Source organism: Rhinatrema bivittatum, chromosome 3 (genome assembly GCF_901001135.1).
Source record: "Rhinatrema bivittatum chromosome 3, aRhiBiv1.1, whole genome shotgun sequence".
NCBI lineage: Eukaryota > Metazoa > Chordata > Amphibia > Gymnophiona > Rhinatrematidae > Rhinatrema > Rhinatrema bivittatum.
In genome coordinates, this window is record NC_042617.1 from 374,694,385 (window position 1) to 374,717,903 (window position 23,519).

The window sequence follows — 23,519 nt, forward strand, 5'->3', positions numbered from 1 at the left end:
AGCAAATTAGTTGCAACTTTTGACTCCTCAGTTAGCTGAGATACATCTGGAATAGAGTCTATATTTGAAGAGGAGTTAAAAAGTCTGCTGTACTGACTAAAGTACCTTACCAGTCTACAACAGTTGAAGGGTCAATATGATCATAACAAACAAGGACACCTCCAGAAACAAAGGCAGCTAGTATGAAAAAAAATGCAGTAGAAACCCCAGAGACAGTAGACAGATAAAGTTAAGCAGTGAAAAATACTGAAAGAGAAGATGAGTGTTTCTGAAGAGGAGCCTCAGCAGCGGATGGCACAGGGAACCTCGCTCGATACTTAAACATCCAGAAGCGTGGGGTAAAGAAAAGCAGTAGAGATTGAATGGTCTACCCAGAGTGACAGAAGAAGAATGTTATACCACCAAGGAAACAGACTTGAAAGAGCGGAAAGCTGAACAAATGCCAAGGTACAGGAAGAGCATCCTCCAGGGTCAAAGTTCTAACTGAAAGGGTCGCTAGCTTAGCTGGGCCCTTTCAGAAAAGAGTAAAAGCTCTATGTAAAGCTGGGCTTTGATTTGTTTGTTGTAATCTCTAGGTGAGCTAAATTTTGATTTGTCCTACACTGTCTGGCAAACAATACATGAACCCCCGAACACAATTAGGAAAGTCACCAGAGAATGGCTTGTTTTTCTGTTAGTCTGAGGACAAACCAGAGCACCAACTGTATGCTCAAGAAGATAAGGTATTTAAGACTCATCTGAATTTGAGCTCTCATGGAGAACTTTGGTTAAACATCAGAAAGGCTAGAAGAGTAAGCACTGTAATTACTGATGTGAAAGACTGCAAACAGAGTTGTTGCAGTGTGGCAGACTCACAGCAACCCATGGTCTGTTTGGTACAATATCACTGGATGTAGTCTGCTTTATGGCAGAATTGCTCTTGGGAAAAAGTACAGCTCAGTTATAAAAGACTTCAACTCCCACTTATGTTCTTTGCACACAGAACTGCTCCAAACAGATGAATCACACTAGTGCTTCTGAAACCCATGACCAGCTTACTTATGTGGAGCGAGATCTTTAGAAAGAATGAAGCATGCCCTAGTACCCTCAAACTGTGAGCATTCCTTAGTGCTACTTCAAGAAAACTGCAAAAGTTCAAGGTGCATATGAAAGCTACCAGTGAGCCTAACTAAGGAACCATGCATATCGTGAACAAGCATATCAAACACGCATCAGCAGGAGACTAAACAGAACCTAAACAGCAAAGACTTGTGTTATGACAGGGATGGCGAACTCCAGTCCTCGAGGGCCGCAAACAGGCCAGGTTTTCAGGATATCCACAATGAATATGCATGAGAAAGATCTGCATGCACTGCCTCCACTGGATGCAAATCTTTCTCATGCGTGCTCATTGTGGATATCCTGAAAACCTGGCCTGTTTGCGGCACTCGAGGACTGGAGTTTCGCCATTCCTGAGTTATTTTATTTATTTATTTATTTATTTATTTATTTATTTAAACTCTTTTCTATACCGTCGTTAAGCGGGTACCATCACAACGGTTCACAATAGGGTACATAACTATATGTTGTACAGAGTGTCCAGAGTTCTAAACATTAAACAGGTGCCATCAAAAATACTGTAACATAGTTTCATAACAATATTATTTGGTGGGTGTTATAAGTCATGTCCAGTTTTCTCTGTCTCAGCTGTAAGATAAAGTATTCTCCTCTCAATTCTCTTTGTGGTATGCTTGCTTAAATAGCCATGTCTTTAAACTTTTTCTGAAGGTTTTGATGTTTCTTTGCATGAGATGGGGATCTTCCTGCTGTGGTAGAAGCTGCTGCAAGTAACCCAGCTTCTACCATAGCCTTTGGACACTGTTCCGAGAGCTGGCCATGGGCAATCCATGAAACAGTACTCGTCATTTAAAATTAAGGAAAAATGAATTTGTGCTGGAAAATATAAGAAAGACATAAAATAAAAGGCTAAGAAATTAACTGCAAAAACACATTTTGAAATTAATATTCTTTACCAATATAACATCAATAAAGACAACATAGCATCCAACCGATGAGCCAGAAAATACAACTGGAGCGAGTTATGATCAGACACACTGAATGGTGTTGGCAGCTTCGGCATAGATGCATTGGTCTATGTGCCAAACTGACACTTTTTTTTCACAGTTCAAGTTGTATGCATGGTGTAGATCTGGAGAGTGAACAAAAATCTGCAGAAGATCAAATGTATAAAAAAAAAAAAGAACAAAAGCAGCAGCACAAAAAAAATAAATGAATAAATATTAAATTTTATACATATATATATATAATGTATATGTATAAAAAAATCCTACAAAAAGCTACTTAAAAATATGTATCTATTTTTTTAAAAGTCTTTATTTATAAAAATACAGGCATGAAAATACAAAAAGTCTTAAAAGAAAAAAGCAGCAGGGGTAGAGGCAGATAAAGGAAGGACTGCGAATCAGAGAGCTGAAAGAATGATCAAGGATCAGGGCAGGGGAGGACCCAGGATTGAGGGAGTGGGTGTTGCCTCCGGTCTCAGACAGCTTCGACCTCTGTGCCTCACCTTTCTCTCTGCTCACCCCGCTAGCCTTGGGAAGATGGCTACCGCCACCTCTGCTTGCCACTCTCTCCGGCGTCCCCGAAACGGCTATGGCAAGGCTATCCGCCATGTTTCTCCTGAGGGCCTCCGAGGGTGCGCGCGCGCAGGCCACCCACATCTTTATCCACGTCATGGCGGGAAACTCAGGGGCATCACTCTCGAGTGACGTCACGCCATCTGGGTATTTAGCCTGCCCTTCGTTTGCTAACAATTCGAGTTAGCAAGGATTGGATATGCCTCCGGTCTAAGCTACTCTGTCGTTTCCGTGCTGCTGATGGAAGCTCTCTCTGCCCTTCGGAGTATTTCACCTAACCTGGGTACCCGCTCCTCGGGGGCCCTTTGCTTTCTTACAGGTGCCTACCTGGGATACCAGGTACTCGCTACTCGAGGGCCTGCGCTCCCTGCCTTGATGCCTGCAATCCAATTACTTCTGCCTGCTGGGATCTACATCTATACAGCTACCAACTTAGTGAGTAATCTAACCTTTATCAGTCTGTCTCATCTACAGCCTGCACTGGGAACCTGCAACCGGAACTCCCTATTCTATCGTGTGCTGCTACATCTACCATTGGGAGACGGGTCTCCTCTGCCGAGGGTCCCTGGACTGCTACTACTGGATCACCTCACTACTGCCACCTCTGGTGGTATCATCCAGCTGTATAATAAAAGACAAATCTCTGTGTTTGCGTGTCTCGAGTCTAGCCTAGTACTGTGGTTCCTCACGGGGCTCCTCCCCGTGGGCATGGCCATCACCACAGTACCCAAGAATCCACTCCAACACCTCAAATCCATAACAGTGGGATTATGTGTACAAAAGAATGAGAGCTGGTGTGGCAAGACTTAGGGTGGCTGTGTGTGTAGAGGACTAAGGTTGATTGTTTTTGTTTGAAGATGAATGGTGGAGTGGATGCACATGTGTTTGGGGATGAGAGGCAGATTGGTTTGCATGCTACAGTTGTATCTGCCGTATCATACAGGTCAGCCCCATACTTATCAGTTTCCCAGACCGTAAACATCAGGGCCCTTGTTTATTGCTGTCTGAGCCCAATTCCCCATTAACTCTTGCCATTGAAGTTGGAGCTGCATCAAAAGTAGTAACAGCCGCATCAGCGAGTTACCCCCATGTTTATTTATTTCCCCAGACCATAAAAGTCAGGGTCCTTGTTGGTTGCTGTCAGAATTTAATTCCCCTTTTCCCCTTGCCATTGAAGCAGAGAACAATGATGGAGTTACATCAACAGTATGAACGCTTACTGGTTTAGAGTAGTATCTGCCACACCTGCAAGTTACCCTCATGCACTCTTTTCTTTATTTCCAACCTCTAGCCTTTAGGGATCCACAATGTTTATCCCATGCTCCTCTGAATTCTTTCACTGTTTTTGTGTTAACCATCTGCTCTGGAATGGTATGCCAGGCATCCACCACCCTCTCCGTGAAGAAATATTTCCTGATGTTGGTTCTGAATCGTCCTCCCTGGAGTTTCATTTCGTGACTCCTAGTTCTACTGATTTCTTTCTAACGGTAGCATTAAAACCTTTCAGGTATCTGAAGGTTTGTATCATATCTCCCCTGTACCTCCTCTCATCCAGGGTGTACATATTTAGGTCCTTCAACTAAGTCATTTGATGGAGAACCCCCACCACCACCATTTTTTCGCCCTTTTCTGGACTACCTCCATCCTGTCTCTGTCCCTTTTGAGATTCGGTCTCCAGAAATGAACACAATACTCCAGGTTAGGCTTCATCAATGACCTGGACAAGGGGATTATCACATCCTTTTTCTTACTGGTTATTCCTCTCTCTATGCAGCGTGGGATTCTTCTGGCTTTAGCTATCACATTGTCACACTGCATTTGCCGTCTACAGATCACACGACTCTCTCTTGGTCTGTGCACATCAATCTTTCACTCCCCATCACATACAGCTCTTTTGGATTACCACACCCCAGATGCATGAATCTGCACTTCTTGGCACTGAATCCCAGCTGCCATATCTTCGACCACTGTTCAAGATTTCTTAAATCATACCTCATTAGAACATAAGAGATAAGAACATGCCATACTGGGTCAGACCAAGGGTCCATCAAGCCCAGCATCCTGTTTCCAACAGTGGCCAATCCAGGCCATAAGAACCTGGCAAGTACCCAAAAACTAAGTCTATTCCATGTAACCATTGCTAATGGCAGTGGCTATTCTCTAAGTGAACTTAATAGCAGGTAATGGACTTGTCCTCCAAGAACTTATCCAATCCTTTTTTAAACACAGCTATACTAACTGCACTAACCACATCCTCTGGCAACAAATTCCAGAGTTTAATTGTGCGTTGAGTAAAAAAGAACTTTCTCCGATTAGTTTTAAATGTGCCCCATGCTAACTTCATGAAGTGCCCCCTAGTCTTTCTACTATCCGAAAGAGTAACTAACCAATTCACATCTACCCGTTCTAGACCTCTCATGATTTTAAACACCTCTATCATATCCCCCCTCAGCCGTCTCTTCTCCAAGCTGAAAAGTCCTAACCTCTTTAGTCTTTCCTCATAGGGGAGCTGTTCCATTCCCCTTATCATTTTGGTAGCCCTTCACTTTACACCTTCCAGGGTGTCCGCTCTGTTGCAGATCTTAGTATCATCTGCAAATAAACAAACTTTACTTTCTATCCCTTCCGTAATGTCGCTCACAAAGATATTGATCAGATACTTAACACACTGGTACCAACGGCTTTTAAAACCTGTTTATTTTTCAGGAATTCTTTTCAAGACCAAAATTTCTGACAGACCTGCCTGTCAACCTTTTTCTGCAGCAGTTTATTACTGGTGAACTACAGTATCTTATAAATTCACATATCCTAAAAGCCAACACGTCTAGAGCCTATATTGTGCCCTGGAGTTAAAATTTCAGCACTCAACATCGAAGAAATAAATTAAGAGGTTTTCAATTTTGATACTGCAAATCACTACTTTATGAGCAAAAGTGTTTCTCGACTCTAGCCTCCAGCAATGCTCTCTCTAATTTTTCGAAGACTCTGTGCTTACAAAAGTTTGTGTGCAGTGCTCAAATTTGTGTGCAGTGTTCTTTGAGACTCCATTCTATTTTTCTTTTCTTGTGTGTGCTATGTTTTCCAGTGTGCATTTGTTTCACGATCTGTGGGTGCAAGCACATGCACACAGCTTACGGGAAACACTGCTCCTACCCTAGGTTTTTAAAGAAAATTATTCATCAGGCTAATAAATATTATCCAGAATTGAATGGCAGATTGCCTCAACAATTTCAGGTATGAGGCAGGCTTCATATGAAAGATATTTTAACAGCTGTAATCTCTCTTTGCTGACAATCCAGCCCTGAGATTTTTTTGATGGCGATATGCAAGTAGACACTCACTGGGTAAAGTCAAACCTTGCCTCACCACTATCAACGTGCCACATCTGCATTGGGCTTAATCAACATTAAACTCTCCAGAACTGGTCTCCATGTAGTTACAAGGTTATAGTATAAACAGAATCTTCTTCAATATTTCTTATTCTTTTGTTTTGCTCCAAATTTCAGCTTCCCATATCAAGCTATGTGTAGATTGACATGCATACTTTCGAAAATGTAAAGCATGTATGTAAATCCTAAGCCCACCCCAACTCCAGCCCCGGCATGCCTATTTAAGTATATGTATAAAATAGTGTTCTGCAGGTACACATGAATGCCAGAGCAATTTTCAAAGAGCCATTTATGTACATAAAACTGGGTTTTCTGCATGTGGATGCCTTTGAAAATTACCCCCTATATGTGTACATTAAAGTTGTGAAAACACATTCTCCATTTTGTACACCAACTGCAAAAAGGATGGGAACTGCTTTCGGAACTGTTATATTTAACTTAGAGTTGTTATATTATGTTAGTGGATAACATTTCTAAAACTTATCCCAGTTTTATTCCATGGAACGCATTATACATTATGCAGAACATAACCTGGAATTTGTAGAACATTCATATGTGCAACCAAAGGCCTAATTTTTAAAAGATTTCTTTCTCTAAAAGAACATTTTTAAGGTCTGATTAAGTTGTGGCCTTGGGCACACAGAGACTGATATTCCAAAAAAAGTTGTGCTTCTAAATTTAGACCCCTATGTTTGGCATCTTTACAGCCAAACCTAGGAGTCAGCTGAAAATTTAGGCCTGCGATTCATTTACCTAGACTTAGGGGTCCTAAATTAGGAGCCTAGTGCAGAGAATCAGTGCTAAGCTTGTTTCCCTGCCCTAACTCCACACCGTGGCCACTCACTTTTTAGATTCCTAAATTTAGGAGCCTAATGAAACTAGGATCCTACATTTAGGTACTCAGCCCTAGTAAATTTTCAAAAAGTTCAACTTAGGAGCCTAACTCCAAAAGTTAGAAGCCTAAGCCCTTTGGCAAATCAGACTTATATCTAACTGGTCAGTTTAGACTTTTCTGAAATATAAATCCTCTCAATAATGGGCCATAAACACAAGTCAAGGTCTGAATTTGGCCAGAAGAGTTTAATCTTTATTACTACACTGTGGAGAAAAAAATTACTTACTGAATAGAACTCAAAGTGATCTGAACAGAGTCTGCATACTTACATGCTTTTTCCATCATGGAGTAATAAAGAAGCATTATCAAGCTGCAGGTGATATTTTATTGGACCAAGTGAAAGCATTTATGACGAGTTTTTGAGTTATACTCTTTATCAGGTCAGTGCACACAAAGTTTAACATAGATTTTAGAGGAACTAGAGTTTAAAAGGACATCACATTTTTAGCTTATATATTGTGATGTGGTGCAGCCCGGCCGCAGGCAGGAGCTGCCAAGCCACCTTAAAAGCAACGCGAGTACCAAACCCAGACAGCAGGGGGCGCAGGGAAAGATGAGAAGAACTACGAATCCCAGGTTTCCTGAAACACCACCTGACTTGGGAGGAGAGCCTGAAGGTGAACAGGTGTTAGACATAGACCATGATGAGCTAGACACTGATGAGTTCATGGAAGTGGAGGAAGAGGGTGTGCCCACTTGGTGGGAATGGCCACAAAAGCCCAACTCTTGGGAGTCAGAGGAGGAAGAGATGGAGGTAGGTTCAGGGGGAGAAGAGTCCTCCAGTTCGTATATGGATACTGAGTAAGTTGGGGGAGGGGAAGTACACTCCTGAGGCTAAAGGGAAGGCCAGGGAGGAGGGCTCTAGAGGGGCCTGTTATGTTAGATCTGGTAATAAGCGCCGGGCATAAGAAACAAATGGTTACTCCCTAAGAGGCCTGCTGGTAAGAAAACCGGAGGGCTGGAAGGGGATGGGAGGAAGCCTCATGTACAGGTTTGTGTTATGTTATAAAGTGCTTGAAAGGAACTAGCGAGCTCTCTGTGTTGTCTTTGGGGATTGGGGAAGGGGTTCACCTACCCCCAACCCTGCTTGAAGGGAGCCTCGGAGCCCCGCCAAACCAGGGCCAGCGGAAGCACGGACCCAGGGATTTGCGTGAGTCGTCCAACTCTCGAGGCCTCGTTCGCTGGGACGGAAGGTGGAAGGGCGATACCCGAGGCCCCAAGGACGGTGAGCCGTGACACATGGTGGCAGCAGTGGGATCCACGGAACTCGCTGCCCGGAGGACCGCGAAGGGGCAGTTGGATATACCCAGGCACTCATTAACCTGGGGGAAGGTAATAGTACCTCAGCAGCGCTAAAATAGACTGCCTGTGGGGGGGTGGGGAGACGTATCCTAAACCCTTGCAGGGGCGCTAAAAAAAAAAAAAAAAAGGGTTTGTTTTTGGTTTTTGTTTTTCTCACTCTCTTCCCCTGGGGGGGGGGGGGGGCTAGAGTGTTGAGCGGCCGCACTTGGGTCTCGCTGTTGTTGTCTTCCAGAGATGGCGTCAGAGGAGGTATTAAAGTGGCTAACCGCACAGATGCAGCAGCAGCAGGAGGGCATGCAGCAACTGATGAAACATATGATGGAACAACAGCAGCAGCAGCAGCGACCACTTCTACAACTTCTGGAGGAGCAGCGGAAGGTCACGCAGCTATGGGCGGCCCAGCTTACCACAGGACCCTCAGGTACCTCCCCGCCAGTTCCAGGTGCTCGGGGGCTCGCATGGACTGAACCCCCCTTGAACATTCACCTAGAAAAGATGGGGCCTGGGGATGATCCTGAGGCCTTCCTCGTCACCTTTGAGAGGGTGGCTAGCGTGGCGGGTTGGCCCCGCGAACAGTGGACTGCCCGACTAGCACCCTGTTTAACGGGTGCAGCACAGGCCGCCTACAGGGCACTGGCCCCGGAACAAGCTGTCAATTATTCGGTCTTGAAGGCTGCTATATTGGACAGGCTGGGAGTAACCCAAGACTGGTATCGCCGGCAATTCCGGGCTACATGTTTTCAACCCATGGATCGCCCTCGGGCCCTAGCTCAGCATCTGAAGGACTTGGCATATAGGTGGCTGGAGCCCGAGGGTAAGACTGTAACAAAGATAATGGACATGATTATTCTAGAGCGATATATAGACGCGTTACCTGCCCAGATGAGGAGTTGGGTGGTGCGTCAGGGGGTAACTGGGCTCGAGAAGGCCATTGTGAATGCGGAGAGGTACTTAGAGGCTGAAGCCGCAGTGACCGTTAGCCCCACCCTAACAAAAATAAAAACCTCTAGGGAGTTAGCTCGAGAAAAGGGAGAAGGCTCGGGGGGTCCTGTACCCGTACGAAGCCGATCCCTGAAGCCAGAGGGGGCGGCTCGTCCGCTCGAGGGGCCGGGTCGAGGCTGGGAAACCCCTAGGAGGTCAGGGACTCTCAAGTGCTTCCATTGTGGGGAACCGGGGCACTTCCAAAGGGAATGCCCTCATGGGACGGTGGGTTATGTGCAACCCCCGAGGTTGAGTGGGGAGGAGGTCTCCAGGGAACCGGCCCCCTATTTTCAATGGGTTAGGGTCAATGGGCATCGAGTGCAAGCCCTCCTAGACACCGGCACAAGTCAGTCCTTGATTTCGGGGAAAACTGCGGCGCAAGTGGGGGTGAAGGCATCGCAGGTCCCAAAGGGAGAAGCGCAGATACGTTGTGTACATGGGGATGTACGAAAGCATCCGGTGTATGAGGTCCTTTTACAGTGGGGCCCTTATGAAGATAGGTTGGAAGTCGCCCGGGCCGAAGCATTACCTGTACCCCTCCTATTGGGGCGCGACTGGAAGCCGCTCGCAGCGGTATTAACTGATAAACAAGCCCTGGTGACTACTAGAGCCCAGACCCAGGCGCAGGGCACCTCAGACGCTGAACCCGGGATCGGGGAGGTATTTCCTTTCGAGGAAGCGGGAGTAGTGGAGGAACCAGGGGCAGGTCGTAGACCCCGCGCGGAGAGAAAGAAGGAGAGGCGAGGGCAGGTAGACATATGGGAGGGAGAAGAGGAGCCCCGCACGGATCAGATAGTGGGGACATTGTTGGGACGGTTTCCCGAGTTCAGAGAGGAACAGCTCCAGGATCCGGCGCTTAAGGAGGCGTGGAAACAGGCAAAAATGCCCACACCTCCTGTGACTAATAAAGGAAATACATTGTACCCTTATTTCATGGTGGAAAAAGGCTTACTCTATAGGGTAGAAGAAGGGCTGGTAGGGCAAGGTGCTCACAAACAGCTGTTGGTGCCCATGTGCTTTCAGAACGATGTCCTGGCCCTGGCCCATGAACATCCCCTGGCGGGCCATTTGGGCATACATAGTACTCTAGCTCGGCTGAAGAGGAGGTTCTTTTGGCCGGGCATATACAGGATTGTGAGGAAGTATTGTTCTTCATGCCCCAATTGCCAATTAGTCTCAACAAGAACCCCGGCTCGCACCCCACTGGTACCCCTGCCCACAGTACAGGCACCCATGGACCGCATAGCGGTCGACATGATTGGCCCATTAGAAAAGACCAAGAGGGGACACCAGTACATTCTGGTGGTTTTGGATTACGCCACTAGGTATCCCTGGGCCATCCCCTTGAGGTCCACAAGAGCCTCCGTGGTGGCACCCGCGCTAGTAAGCATCTTCTGCGAGTTCGGGTTTCCCAGGGAAGTCCTAACAGATCGAGGTACCAACTTTATGTCACGGGAATTGGCGGCCTTGTGGAACCAGTTTGGCATAAAGCATACACGCACCGCGGCGTATCATCCCCAGACAGATGGCTTGGTTGAACGATATAATCAAACTCTAAAAGCTATGATGCGGGCTTGTTTGGAGAGGGATTCTGGGGACTGGGACAGGCTTATCCCCTTCTTATTGTTCGCCTCACGGGAGGTACCCCAGGCCTCTACGGGGTTCTCCCCATTTGAGCTAATCTTTGGGAGACAACCCCGGGGTATGCTGGACGTCATTCAGGAGAAATGGAGTGGGGAAGAGGCAGAGCCCCAAGACGTAATAAGTTACGTAGCCGGCTTGAGGCAACATGCAGAGGTGGCTTTACGTATGGCTCGCGATAACTTACTGCAAGCTCAAGAGAAGCAGAAGCAGTACTATGACCGAGGAGCAAGGGAGCGCGAATTCCATGAAGGGGATCAAGTCTTGATACTGGTGCCCACGTCCCCCAATAAGCTCCTTGCCAAGTGGAAGGGCCCAGGGGTCATAGAAAAACGTTTGGGACCCCTGAACTATCGGGTCAGGGTGGGTCATAAACGCCCGCAGGTCTACCACGTCAATTTGCTCAAGCCATGGATAGAGAGGGAGAGTCTGTCAGCGGGTCGGGTGCCCGAGGATGAAGAGGAACTGGGACCCCAGGTGCGGGATCTGGGTCTTCAGGAGGGAGTAAACATAGGGGTGGACTTGACCCCCTTACAAAGGGCCCAAATGGAGAGGATAGTGAGCCGGGCGGGGGATGTGTTTTCCCCATTGCCGGGCCGTACAACACTTGTCACCCATAGCATATCAACCCAAATGGGGAAGGTGGTCAGAAGGAGGCCCTATCGGTTACCTGAGGCTATGCAGGCGGAAGTTACAAAGCAAGTAGAGGAGATGTTACAGTTAGGGGTTATTGAGGAATCTAGCAGCGCATGGTGTAGCCCCATAGTCCTGGTACCCAAGCCCGATGGGACCTTGCGCTTCTGCATAGATTTTAGGCTTGTAAATGCCATCTCTAGTTTTGACGCATACCCTATGCCCCGAGTAGACGAGCTAGTGGAAAGGCTGGGGACGGCTCACTATTTAACCACCCTAGACCTCACAAAAGGGTATTGGCAAATACCTTTAGATCGGGAGTCACGGGAAAAAACAGCATTCGCCACCCCGGTGGGCCTATATCACTTCGTGCACATGCCTTTTGGGTTGCAGGGCGCTGCTGCCAGCTGTCAGCGCCTTTTGAATATAGTGCTACGCCCACACCTGGATTATGCTGCGGCATACATGGACGATGTCATAATTCACTCCACTGATTGGGCCTCCCACCTCGTGAAAGTCCAAGCGGTGCTCCAGTCATTAAGGGAAGCGGGTTTGACGGTTAACCCGGCGAAATGTCGCCTGGACCAAAGAGAGGTCAAGTACTTGGGGCATGTAGTGGGGAAGGGGGTGGTCAAACCCTTGCTAGACAAGATCCAGTGTATTCGGGACTACCCTAGGCCGGTGACGCAGAAGCAGTTGAGGGCCTTCCTAGGTCTGGTAGGCTATTACAGACGCTTTATTCCACGGTTCGCTGACCGGGCATGTCCCTTAAATGACATGCTAAGGAAGGGAACCCCGAATCAGTTGGGCTGGGCACAGCCCGCCGCCTCCGCGTTCGAGTACCTTAAGGGAGCCCTATGCCGGGATCCGGTATTGAAAGCCGTGGATTTTGCTCTGCCCTTCGTATTACAGACGGACGCATCAGGGACGGGATTAGGGGCCGTTCTCTCCCAAAGTGAATATGGGGACGAACACCCAGTACTGTACCTTAGCCGTCGGTTGCATGAGCATGAGCGCAAATACGCCACTATTGAAAAGGAATGCTTGGCAGTGAAGTGGGCGATCGATTCTCTGAAGTATTATTTGGCTGGCCGCCCCTTTATCCTTGTTACGGATCATGCCCCCTTGAAATGGCTCCATGTCATGAGGGACTCTAACGCACGTCTAACCAGATGGTACTTGGCGCTACAGCCGTATTGCTTTGAGGTTCGCCATAGGGCGGGCAAGGACCACGTCAATGCGGACTTTCTTTCCCGCCTGGGGGGGGGGGGTGGGAACGCCTGTCACCAAGAGTTCCAGGGTTTTTTTAAGGGGGGGGGGTGTGTGATGTGGTGCAGCCCGGCCGCAGGCAGGAGCTGCCAAGCCACCTTAAAAGCAACGCGAGTACCAAACCCAGACAGCAGGGGGCGCAGGGAAAGATGAGAAGAACTACGAATCCCAGGTTTCCTGAAACACCACCTGACTTGGGAGGAGAGCCTGAAGGTGAACAGGTGTTAGACATAGACCATGATGAGCTAGACACTGATGAGTTCATGGAAGTGGAGGAAGAGGGTGTGCCCACTTGGTGGGAATGGCCACAAAAGCCCAACTCTTGGGAGTCAGAGGAGGAAGAGATGGAGGTAGGTTCAGGGGGAGAAGAGTCCTCCAGTTCGTATATGGATACTGAGTAAGTTGGGGGAGGGGAAGTACACTCCTGAGGCTAAAGGGAAGGCCAGGGAGGAGGGCTCTAGAGGGGCCTGTTATGTTAGATCTGGTAATAAGCGCCGGGCATAAGAAACAAATGGTTACTCCCTAAGAGGCCTGCTGGTAAGAAAACCGGAGGGCTGGAAGGGGATGGGAGGAAGCCTCATGTACAGGTTTGTGTTATGTTATAAAGTGCTTGAAAGGAACTAGCGAGCTCTCTGTGTTGTCTTTGGGGATTGGGGAAGGGGTTCACCTACCCCCAACCCTGCTTGAAGGGAGCCTCGGAGCCCCGCCAAACCAGGGCCAGCGGAAGCACGGACCCAGGGATTTGCGTGAGTCGTCCAACTCTCGAGGCCTCGTTCGCTGGGACGGAAGGTGGAAGGGCGATACCCGAGGCCCCAAGGACGGTGAGCCGTGACAATATATATATGAACACTCTATATTCAACTAAAAGTGGAAAACTGATATAGAATAATAAATACACAAACACACCAGTGTTGGGAAACTGTCTAATATTATCACTAAATCATATCATCATTTTCATCACAATTTGGTGGCCTGCTTGCCCAGGCGTATGTTCAAAGCGTGTCACTACAATTTAGCCAACGCAAAATCATTTCAATTTCTATAAAACATGCTTCCTCTTAACACCTTGTTTTTTTCTCTCTCTCATGTGAAGTACACAGCAGTCCTACCTTGCAAACAGTCTCCAAGTCCCATGGCAGGATTGTCCTCAGGTCAATCACCTCACATGACACGCCAAGCTTTTCTTGAGCCATCGTTGCCACTTCTTTGATAACATGAATCTGTGAGCAAAAAATTCCACAAATAATACATGTAGACAATATTCAAGAAAGCAGTCTCTGAGTCTTGCAGCAGATGGTGAAAAAATGATCAAATTCCTTGCAAATGAAAAGTTCTGTGGGTTTTGTGTAGATCATATTTTTCAAATTCATTGAATAAGCAGTAAACTTAAAATCTAAAACTACCTTGGAAAGCAATCTACAAATGCTGTATGGTGAGAGTATTCAGGAGAATGTCCATGCATCAGACTTTTTTGGCTGTGTTTTAACTCAATGCTGCTATTATAATATATTTTGCCAGCTTACACGTTTGGTAAAATGATGAGGTCCAGACCAACTGAACAAAATATGCTTAATTATCTTTGCTGTTTCATCACTGGACTCATCAAAATGCTGTAAATAAAGCAGAAATATGGCATCTTAAAGTCCTTGATATTAAAAGGGTGTGGTTAGGGAAATGTCTGACATACCACATCACGTAGGTAAGTTTTGCAACTCACAATACTTTACAGTGTCGAGTGTCATTTTACGTCTGACGCGTTATTTTCCTTATTTATATATACCGGCTTCCTACAGCTGCCTCTTTGAAGGTATGTCAGGCATGGGAGAGAGAGGAGATGAATTCTTGGTTGCAGTTTAGTGCAGGTTGATAGCGATTTTTGAGTGAGTTGTCCTGTTGTTTAGTGTTATCATCTGTTTACCTTTGTCTCTTGTCTTTACCTGTGTGTGGAAGTTTTTGTGTGTTTGTCAAATTTGCCAGATTGCCTTTGTGTGGTGGTGGAGGAGTGGTGAGGAGAGTTGAGGTATGGTGCAAGAATGGAGGGGTTGTAGAGGAGTGCGGAGGGATAGAGGGGTGCAGAGTGGTGGAGAGGATGGGTATTCTAAGGCAAAGGAGAGAAGTAAGGAGAGGAGAAGAGAGGAAAAGGGCAGGAGTGGTAGGAGGAGGAGTAGGGACAGAAGTAGAGATAAGGAGGGGGAAGAGATAGGAGGAGGTGGGAGGGAGAAGGGGATAGGTAGGCGAGTATGGCAGGAGGAGGATGGCAAGGTAGAGATAGACAGAGAGGGCGGGGGGGGAGTTGGTAGGCAGGTGCAGGATAGGAAAGAGGAAGGCAGGAGAGGGGGAAGAGAGGATGAGAGGGGGAAGAAAGGATGAGAGGGGGAAGAAAGGATGAGAGGGGGGAAGAAAGGATGAGAGGGGGGAAGAAGGGAGGGGAGGGAGGAGTGGGAGCGAGAGTGAGGAAAGTGACACCTCTCCGGAAGTGGAAGTGGCATCTGGCAGCCAAGCAGCAGGTCGGACTCGTCTTCGCGCATATAAGTTCAGCATTGAAGACAAAGAGATGCTCATCACTGGGATCCTGGAACATTACAACTTGCTGTTTGGAAACTGTGCAGCGAAGTCATCCAGGGCAGCCAAGGGACAGATATGGTGCACCATCACTCAGGCCATATCCCGGCACAGTGGAATAAAAAGGACCAGAGAGCAAGTTGGTCACCGCTACTGTGATGTAAAGACCCAGCTGAAAAACAAGGTGGTGAGCTGCAACAGATACCAGTGCCAGACGTGAGGAAGAGCCCTTGCCCGATAGTCCTGACCCCCGTGGCAGAGCGCCTCATTCAGCAGCTCTGCCACGGGGGTCAGGCATCTTCGAGGGGATGGACGAAGCCCTGGATATGATGCGAGCAAGGGCCAGTAAGTTCACATCTGCTACAGATGTCCACACATTTTGGCATAAGATGCTCACATTGCTGATACAAAGTGCACATCTTATGCCAAACAGTACATGTCTTCTTAGCAATCATACTTATGTATTTTTCTTTGTTTTTACAGATCTCACCCAGGAACCCACACCAGTCCCAGCCGTGAAGCTTCAGGGTCCAGCAGCGTAGCCCCAGCTCTCAACTTGCAACTAGATTCTCAGATCCAGTAGAGCGAGGAAGAGGAGGAGCAGCAGCAACAACCGCCAGAATAGCACCATCTACTGCCAGCCTAAATCTCTCCAGCTTGATGCAATGGGACTAAGCCGGCCAGTCCCCCACATGCCTCCAGCTTGCCATGACATCAGAGGGATGCATCATATACCCAGCCAGATCAGCCTACCAGCCTGGACATGCCAGTTTTGGATCCACAGATAGCACTTCGGCCACAACAAACCACAGCACCAGCAGCACCGGAGCAAACTGTCCATGACACACTCAACCACATCAAGAGGAGGCATAGGATCTACCTGCACCATATATGGAACAGAGCTGGTGCAGTTGAGGAGGGTTCAGGTCAGCCACAGCAATGCCATGCAGGTGCAGACAGCAACTCTTACACAGGGCATAACCACCAGCTATACCTCCATCAACAACTTGACATCCACCATTACCCAACTAATTCAAAGATTGCCAGAGCGCACACCTGTGCCATCCCCATCCTCCCAGGAGTCGCTGGCTCTCGAGATGGGCAAGGGGTAAGCTCAGTAAAGATATGTCACCCCCAACCAGCTAAAAGCATAGGAGAGGAAAAGGCCCATGAGGGCCCAAGTTTAAAGGATCCAAAATGTCACTCAAAGATGACTTGTCCAAACAAGCCAGGCCGGTACAGAGTTCCTGTGCTGGCTGGATGGAAGAAGACTGCTGGGCCCATCCTGACTATAGAGTTCCTGTGCCAGCTTGCTGGGGATGGTCTAGTCCTGATGCTTACTTGTAATGCTGTCCTCTATCCTCTGCCCGTAGACCTGCCTTCTTGATGCAGTCTCCAGTCACAGTGCTACTGGTGTCTTTTCTCATCTCATCCTACTGTTGGCTCTATGCTGGTATCCCTTTTCATCTCATCCTGCTGCTGGCTCCATACTGGTGTCTCGTCTCATCTCCTAGGGCTACTACCTCCGTGCTGCACTCTCTGGTCCTGGTCCTGGTCCTGCTGCCTCCATGCTATGCTCTCTGGTGCCGGTCCTGCTGCTTTTGTACTTGAATTTTGCTGCCATTGCCCTTAGGACGTACCATTTGAGTGCACTCTTTCAACATGGACTCTCTGGGCCTTCACTTGCCATCACATAGTTCTGCTGGCATCAGCTCTAACATTAGAGCTGTACTGTAGCTAATGGGTTGCCACTTCCACTTTCTAGGTTCTTTGCAGTAACTATTTTGCAAGAAAATAAGATCATAATACTGTATATGTCACGTTGCCATTTGTAACAATGCATGTGTATAAGCGGTATACAAAAGCTTTTAAACAAATAAATAAAATGTGGATATATTCAGATGTACACAGATTTCAGCTAGAGAATCTGGCTGTAACATGTTGAGTCCGTGACTGATGATTGTTATAGTCAACTTATAGCTTCAAACTGTGCCTTTAAGCAGCTGAGCTACCTGTGATTTCTATGACATAGAGCACTTGGCGCCATGTCCTAGGTCCTGCTGGAGTTCCATCATACATATTCAACTAACTCGCCAACATGTAAGGGCTAGGACAGGGTCAAAGGCGTAGCCAGGCAAGCAAAGCGTTGCAAGCTATGGTAAGCTACGTACACCGAGTTGGCAGTCCTACACGAACACTATAGTGAGACATGACTCTTTTGGACTGACAATCAATTTGAATATATTAGGGCAGTCACATGTCTTTGGTGTTAGGTTTATTTAGTCTCTACTTTGTCTACTACTGTCTATTGCACCTATTGTTCCATTATCATGATTCTGCTTAACTAAACCTAAGTGGTTTCTGTTACACGTTGATCCAGACAGAGGATCTGAGAGTAAAAGATAGAGATGAGACCAGCTCGAACCATGGAAGGGAAAGGAGTAGATGACAACTAACAAGCAAATTAGCATTCTATAACACTTTGCCAAAGCTGGCTACCAGTTTGTGTGGTCTCCCCGGCTTCTGCACAGGGACATTTATTTATTTATTTGACAGGTTTATTTTGACAGTTTGACATGGAGGATCCTCAGGTAGATCTGGAATGACACCTTCCGGGTATGCCATACCGTAGAGCCAGATAAAGGAAAGCGAAGTTGCTTTCCTGTAACCAGTGTTCTCCTAGGACAGCAGGATGTTAGTCCTCACATGTGGGTGACATCACCAGATGGAGCCCAGCCTGTGCTGGGCACACTGAGCATGCCCAGCATGCCACTATCCACGCGGGGTCTCTCTTCAGTCTCGTAAGTAGATTACAAAAAATAAAATAAATTACAGGAATCCAACTCCACGGGGTGGCAGGTGGATTTCCTGAGTATCCTGCTTTCCTAGGAGAACACCTGTTATAGGTAAGCAACTTTGCTTTCTCCTAGGTCAAGCAGGATGGTAATCCTCACATGTGGGTGAATCCCTAGCAACAAATAATGGGACCAACAGACACCAAACAGGTGCCAACGGGCACAATAACAGAGGTGCTGCTGGTAACAGCGGGGACAGTGTGAACTCAAACCAGGGGCCTTAGGAGGAAGAGTTGGGTTCACAGCTGAAAGAGGTTCCTGAGGACAGACTGGCTGAATCTGCTATCCCGGCGGCCATCCCTTTCCAGACAATAATGAGCTGCGAAAGTGTGGAGAGAACTCCATGTCGCAGCCTTGCAGATCTCTCCCATTGCAACCGCATGCAGGTGAGCCACCGAAATCGCCATGGCTCTAACAGAATGAGCTGTGACATGCCCCCCCCCCCAGTTGCAGTCCCGCCTGCACATAGCAGAAGGAAATGCAGTCCGCTAGCCAGGTGGAAAGAGTCTTCTTAGCAACAGCCACTCCCAGCCTATTAGAGTCAAAAGAGACGAAGAGCTGGGTGGACTGTCTGTGGCCTGCCGTACAGTGCAGGTAGAAGGCTAAGGCCCTCTTACAATAGTGTGTGTGCAGCGCCCTTTCCCCTTGGTTAGAATGAGGCCTAGGGAAGAAGGTAGGCAGAACGATGGATTGGTTAAGATGGAAATCTGTTACCACCTTTGGCAGGAACGTAGGGTGCATGCACAGAACCACCTGACATGGAAGAATCTTGTTTAAAACAGATAAGTCACTAAAGCATGCAATTCAGACCCTGCATGCTGACATGATCACTACCAAGAATATGACCTTCCAGGTCAAATACGTAAGAGTAGAGGAGCATAGTGGTTCAAACGGTGGTTTCCTCAGCTGGGCCAACACCACATTGAGGTTCCAAGAAACCACAGGGGGCCTCAGGGGAAGCCGCAGATGAAGCAACCCATGCATGAAGTGTTCTACCATGGGCTGCACTGAGATCGATGAAGCATCCACTTCCTGGTGTCAAGTGCCTATGGCACTAAGGTGTACATGAACGGAATTAGTTTTCAGCCCAGCCTCCGAGAGATGCAAGTAGGTAATCCAGGAGTTGCTGGACAGGGCAGGAAAAAGGGTTGAGACCCTTCCGCTCACACCAGACCTTGGAAGATTCAGATGTGGGCACAGGTATCTTGTAGGTTGAGGGAGCAAATCCAGTCCCCTTTTTTCAGGAAGGGAATCAGGGTGCCCAGAAATACCATCTTGAACTTTTTTATTTTGAGAAATCTGTTCAAGGCTCACAGTTCGAGGATTGATTGATTTATTTATTTATTTATTTATTTAAAGTTTTTCTAGACCGACATTCGTTGGGAACATCACATTGGTTTACAAATAACATGAAAGACAGCGTAAATTCTTTACAAAGAACTGAGGAACATAACAACATGAGGCAGGTTGACTAAATAACAGGAGTTGAACTGCATAAATAAGTCAGTAATAAAGGTATAGGTACAACATAATAAATAGGTGAAGATAACATATTTACAAGGTAGTAAGGCGAGGGAAAATAACTGCTCAAAAGATGGGATGGAAGCCTCCTGCTCTTTTTGGAAACAAGAAATAATGGGAGTAAAACCCCCAACCCTGCTGGTCCAGAGGAATGGGCTCCACAGCCCTGGCCATTAAAAGGGCTGAGAGCTCCGCCAGGAGCAGCTCTGGATGTGAGATGAGACCCTAAAATGGACAAGGCAGCGAATTCGGTGGAATCTCTATGATGTTCAGGCTGTTCCCATAATGGATAATAGCCAGGACCCATTGGTCCGAAGTCATGGATGGCCATCGGGCCACAAAAAATGGAGATGGCCCCTGACCAGTGGGCTCTCTGATCTTGGCTAAAACCCCTGGCTTGTACTCCCTTGCAGATAGTCAAAACCCTGTAGCCTGGGGCAGTAGCTGAGACTTGGGGCCCTAGTGCTGCTGGGATCTGCTTCTAGAACTGGCCTGCTGCAGGCGAGAGCGAGGGGCAGGAGGATAGTACTTTCTCAGCCTGTAGAAAGGCCTTCTTGGCCCCGGTCTTGAGGATTTCTTGGAAGAGGAGGATAGGGAAGCAGAGGTGCCAGCCAACAGATACTGAAGAGTCTCGTGGTGATCCTTCAGCTGTGTGACAGCATCCTTCACCTTGTTACCGAAAAGGTTATCTCCAATGCAAGGTAAATCAGCCAGTCTTTCCTGAACCTCAGGAGGAAGGTCCAAGGCACAGAGCCAAGCAAGATGCCTTGCAGAAATACCAGCAGCCACAACCAGGCCTGCTGTTTCAAAGACGTTATAGGTAGCCCGCACTTCATGCTTCCTGCACACAAGGCCCTTCTGAATGATGGACATAAGGGCCTCTTGAGGCTCCTAAGCTATGCCATCCGCAAATTCCTGGACCTGCTTCCAGAGATTACGGATATATTGGGTCATGTACAAAAAGAAAGAGGCGATATGGGCTACCAACATGGAGCCCTGGAACACCCTCCTACCCATACCATTCCACGTCCTATGCTCTTTGCCAGGGGGAGCTGAGGCATGAGTCTTGACCTCTTCGCCTTTTTTGGCACCGACTCTACCACCACCAACTGGTGGAGAAGCTAACACTTCTCAAAATCTGCGGTCTGCTGCACCAAATACACCCCATCAGCCTTCCGGTTCACCGCGGCAACGGAGAGGGGGTGTTCCCAAAGCCTAAGAAGCAGTTCGCGAAAGATCTCATGAACAGGGACTGCCACTACCTCCTTCAGGGCATCCATGAACTGGAGGATCTCCAGCATTTTATGGTGGGCATCCTCTTCCGTCATAAGTTGGAAGGGTATGGCCTCCGCCATAGCGTGGATTAACTCCTCAAATGTTAGGTCTTCCAGCAGAGATTGACACCGGTCCTCCAAAGGAGATGGATCCAAAGGAAGATCATCAGAATCCACTAATGAGCAATCAGAGGTATCATCTGCCCAAGAGTCATAAGGGCCATCAGACTCACCAAGACTACCCGGGGAGGAAGGCTGGGGAGCGCTAGGCACATCTCGGGGCTGAGGCATCATGGGACCCATGGGCAACGGGGGGCTTGAGGACCCAGGTGCCAGCCCAGGCAGCATGGGCCGGGGCACACAGGGTCCCAATGGCACAGAGGGCACCGATGGGCCCTCATCCTCAGAGTTCCCAAAGGGGATTGGCTCAGATGCCCTACACTTCAGTGCCCTACGGGTCACCGAGGAATCATGGGGCACCAGCAAAAACTGGGTCAGGAGGACACCAAGGAAGGCATCGAGCTGATACAATAATGGTTCCAATCAGGCACCACCGGCATCGGCATGGGCACTGACATCTGCAAAGGTCCTGGCATCGGCACAGGCACCAGAACAGAGAGAGGCACTGGCACCGGTGGTGGGAGCCTCGGCTCCCTGTCATGCAAAGCACATTCCACCGCCAGGCGTACCCAACATTCAAGCTCCACCTCAAAAGCCTCAGATGCAAGGGAAGGCTGAGAGGGGAGAGGTGGCACCGACTCTTCCTCAGGACACCGAGAAGAGTCTGTGCCCGACACCAGAATCAATGTGGAAGGCCTCAAGCCACAGGACGCAAGGGAGGACAAAGCCTACTCTCGCTGGGGCTGCTTCAGGGGCAAGGCAGCAAGTGCCATGGCCAACCCGAGCCCCGCACTACACGAGGATGGAACCAATGGCGGTGCTTCCGAGATCTCCCACGGTGCTGAGCTTGGTCTTTCCCCAGGGCAGAGGCCGAGGATGACGATCCAGAGGTCCGGGACTCAGAAGAAACTGACAGGGGCTGATCTCCAGCACCCTGCTCACCCGAAGGCCTTGGACGAAGGGACACCGAAGGGACGAGGATAAACAGTTCCCCCCTGTACTTGGGCGTTGATGGCATCGATGCCAGAGTGGATCAGATTTCCCTGATCCAAAAACTTTCTCCATCTTGTACAGCCGGGCCTGGCGGCCCTTAGGGGTCATCTGAGCATACAATTCACAGCCCCGAACACCGTGCAATGGCCCTAGGCACATGATGCACACTTCATGTGGATCTGTTAAGGATAGTTTGGGGGCAGTGGGGGCACCAACAGAAGCCCGAGGCCACCATGAGGCACGCAGAAGACTGCAAGGACACAGACTGGTGGATACTGAAGGAGAGGAAAAAAAGAGAAAAACTTACCGATAGAGGAAAAAAACAACAGAGAACCTGAGAGAGGCCCAGCGCAGGTAGAAAAAGTGAAAACACACATTTTGTGGAATGTTTCCCGCAAAAAGACAGACAGTAACCAGACAGTAACTCTACGATGAAAAGTAGACTGAAGAGAAACCCCACGTGGACGCATGTATAGTGGCATGCTGGACATGCTCAGTGTGCCAATCAAAAGTTTCTAGAAACGTTGACAGAAGTTTTTCATGCCGGGCTCCATCTGATGATGTCACCCTCATGTGAGGACTAACCATCCTGCTTGTCCTAGGAAAATACACAGCACACCAGCACTATCTCAGATACTCTGGGTGGAGCATAAATTAAAGCTACCCCCATTTTGTCCAAACAGTGAAATCTACTTTTGAGAACTCTGAAGGTGCATTCTATAACACAGTGTGTAGAATTTAAGACCTTGTTGTATTTCATCTCTGCTGGCATGTTTAGAAGACAGGTGTGAGAAGCCAAATCCTGCAACTATAGCCAGAATCTCCTGTGCCAAAGACAGAATGGGAACATCATTCACAACCCCGTGACTTAGTTATCTCACTGTTAACCCACAGCATGCTATAAGACACTAGAAATGAAGCTCTAGCTTAATGTGAGGCATAAAAAACACTTTCCAAACCCTTAGTCCATGTCGCCTTTTACGGGAACACTATATGTACTCTATATCTGTATCAGATCTTCATGAATGGAAACATGCATCTGGAGTGCTTACAAAATGTGTACATATCACTCACAAGCAAGCAATCTCTACCTGGTTCTAGCACTCCTGTAACACTGAAGTTGTACATTACAGCTGCCACACTTCACTGAAGAAAGACATAAACCTTGTAGTATGATTGTTCATGTCCCTGGCTGTTCTTTAGTATGTCCTCCAGAGATAAATATTTGTTAGACATGACACACTGAATAGGACTGACCCAAAAGGCTACTCCCATTGCTTCCCCTGAACCCATATACTCCTGAGATGGTGAAGAAACTGTGGCCTTCTGTTGCAGTAGATCTCCTCCCTGCCATGGGGTGGGATAATGGCTATGTGAGAGCAGTCAATAGCTCCCAGAACATATGGAAAGATAGCAATGGCATAAAATCCTCTCATCAAGTCCAGCGA

General features: G+C 48.0%; 1 protein-coding gene across 2 annotated transcripts in view; it reads right to left on the bottom strand.

The window, feature by feature from the left end:
• Positions 1 to 23,519, bottom strand: part of BCKDHB (branched chain keto acid dehydrogenase E1 subunit beta) — a 624,159-nt gene that overhangs the window by 422,979 nt on the left and 177,661 nt on the right. Inside the window, exons 8-9 of one of the 2 annotated variants that reach the window (XM_029595552.1) lie at positions 13,856 to 13,966; positions 1,506 to 1,932 (exon numbers count right to left, since the gene is read on the bottom strand). In XM_029595552.1, coding sequence (XP_029451412.1) covers positions 1,912 to 1,932; positions 13,856 to 13,966 — 132 coding nt within the window. In that variant the 3' untranslated portion in view covers positions 1,506 to 1,911. Of the gene's footprint in view, positions 1 to 1,505; positions 1,933 to 13,855; positions 13,967 to 23,519 lie in introns of those variants that run through there. The other variant, XM_029595551.1, reaches the window with a different exon arrangement.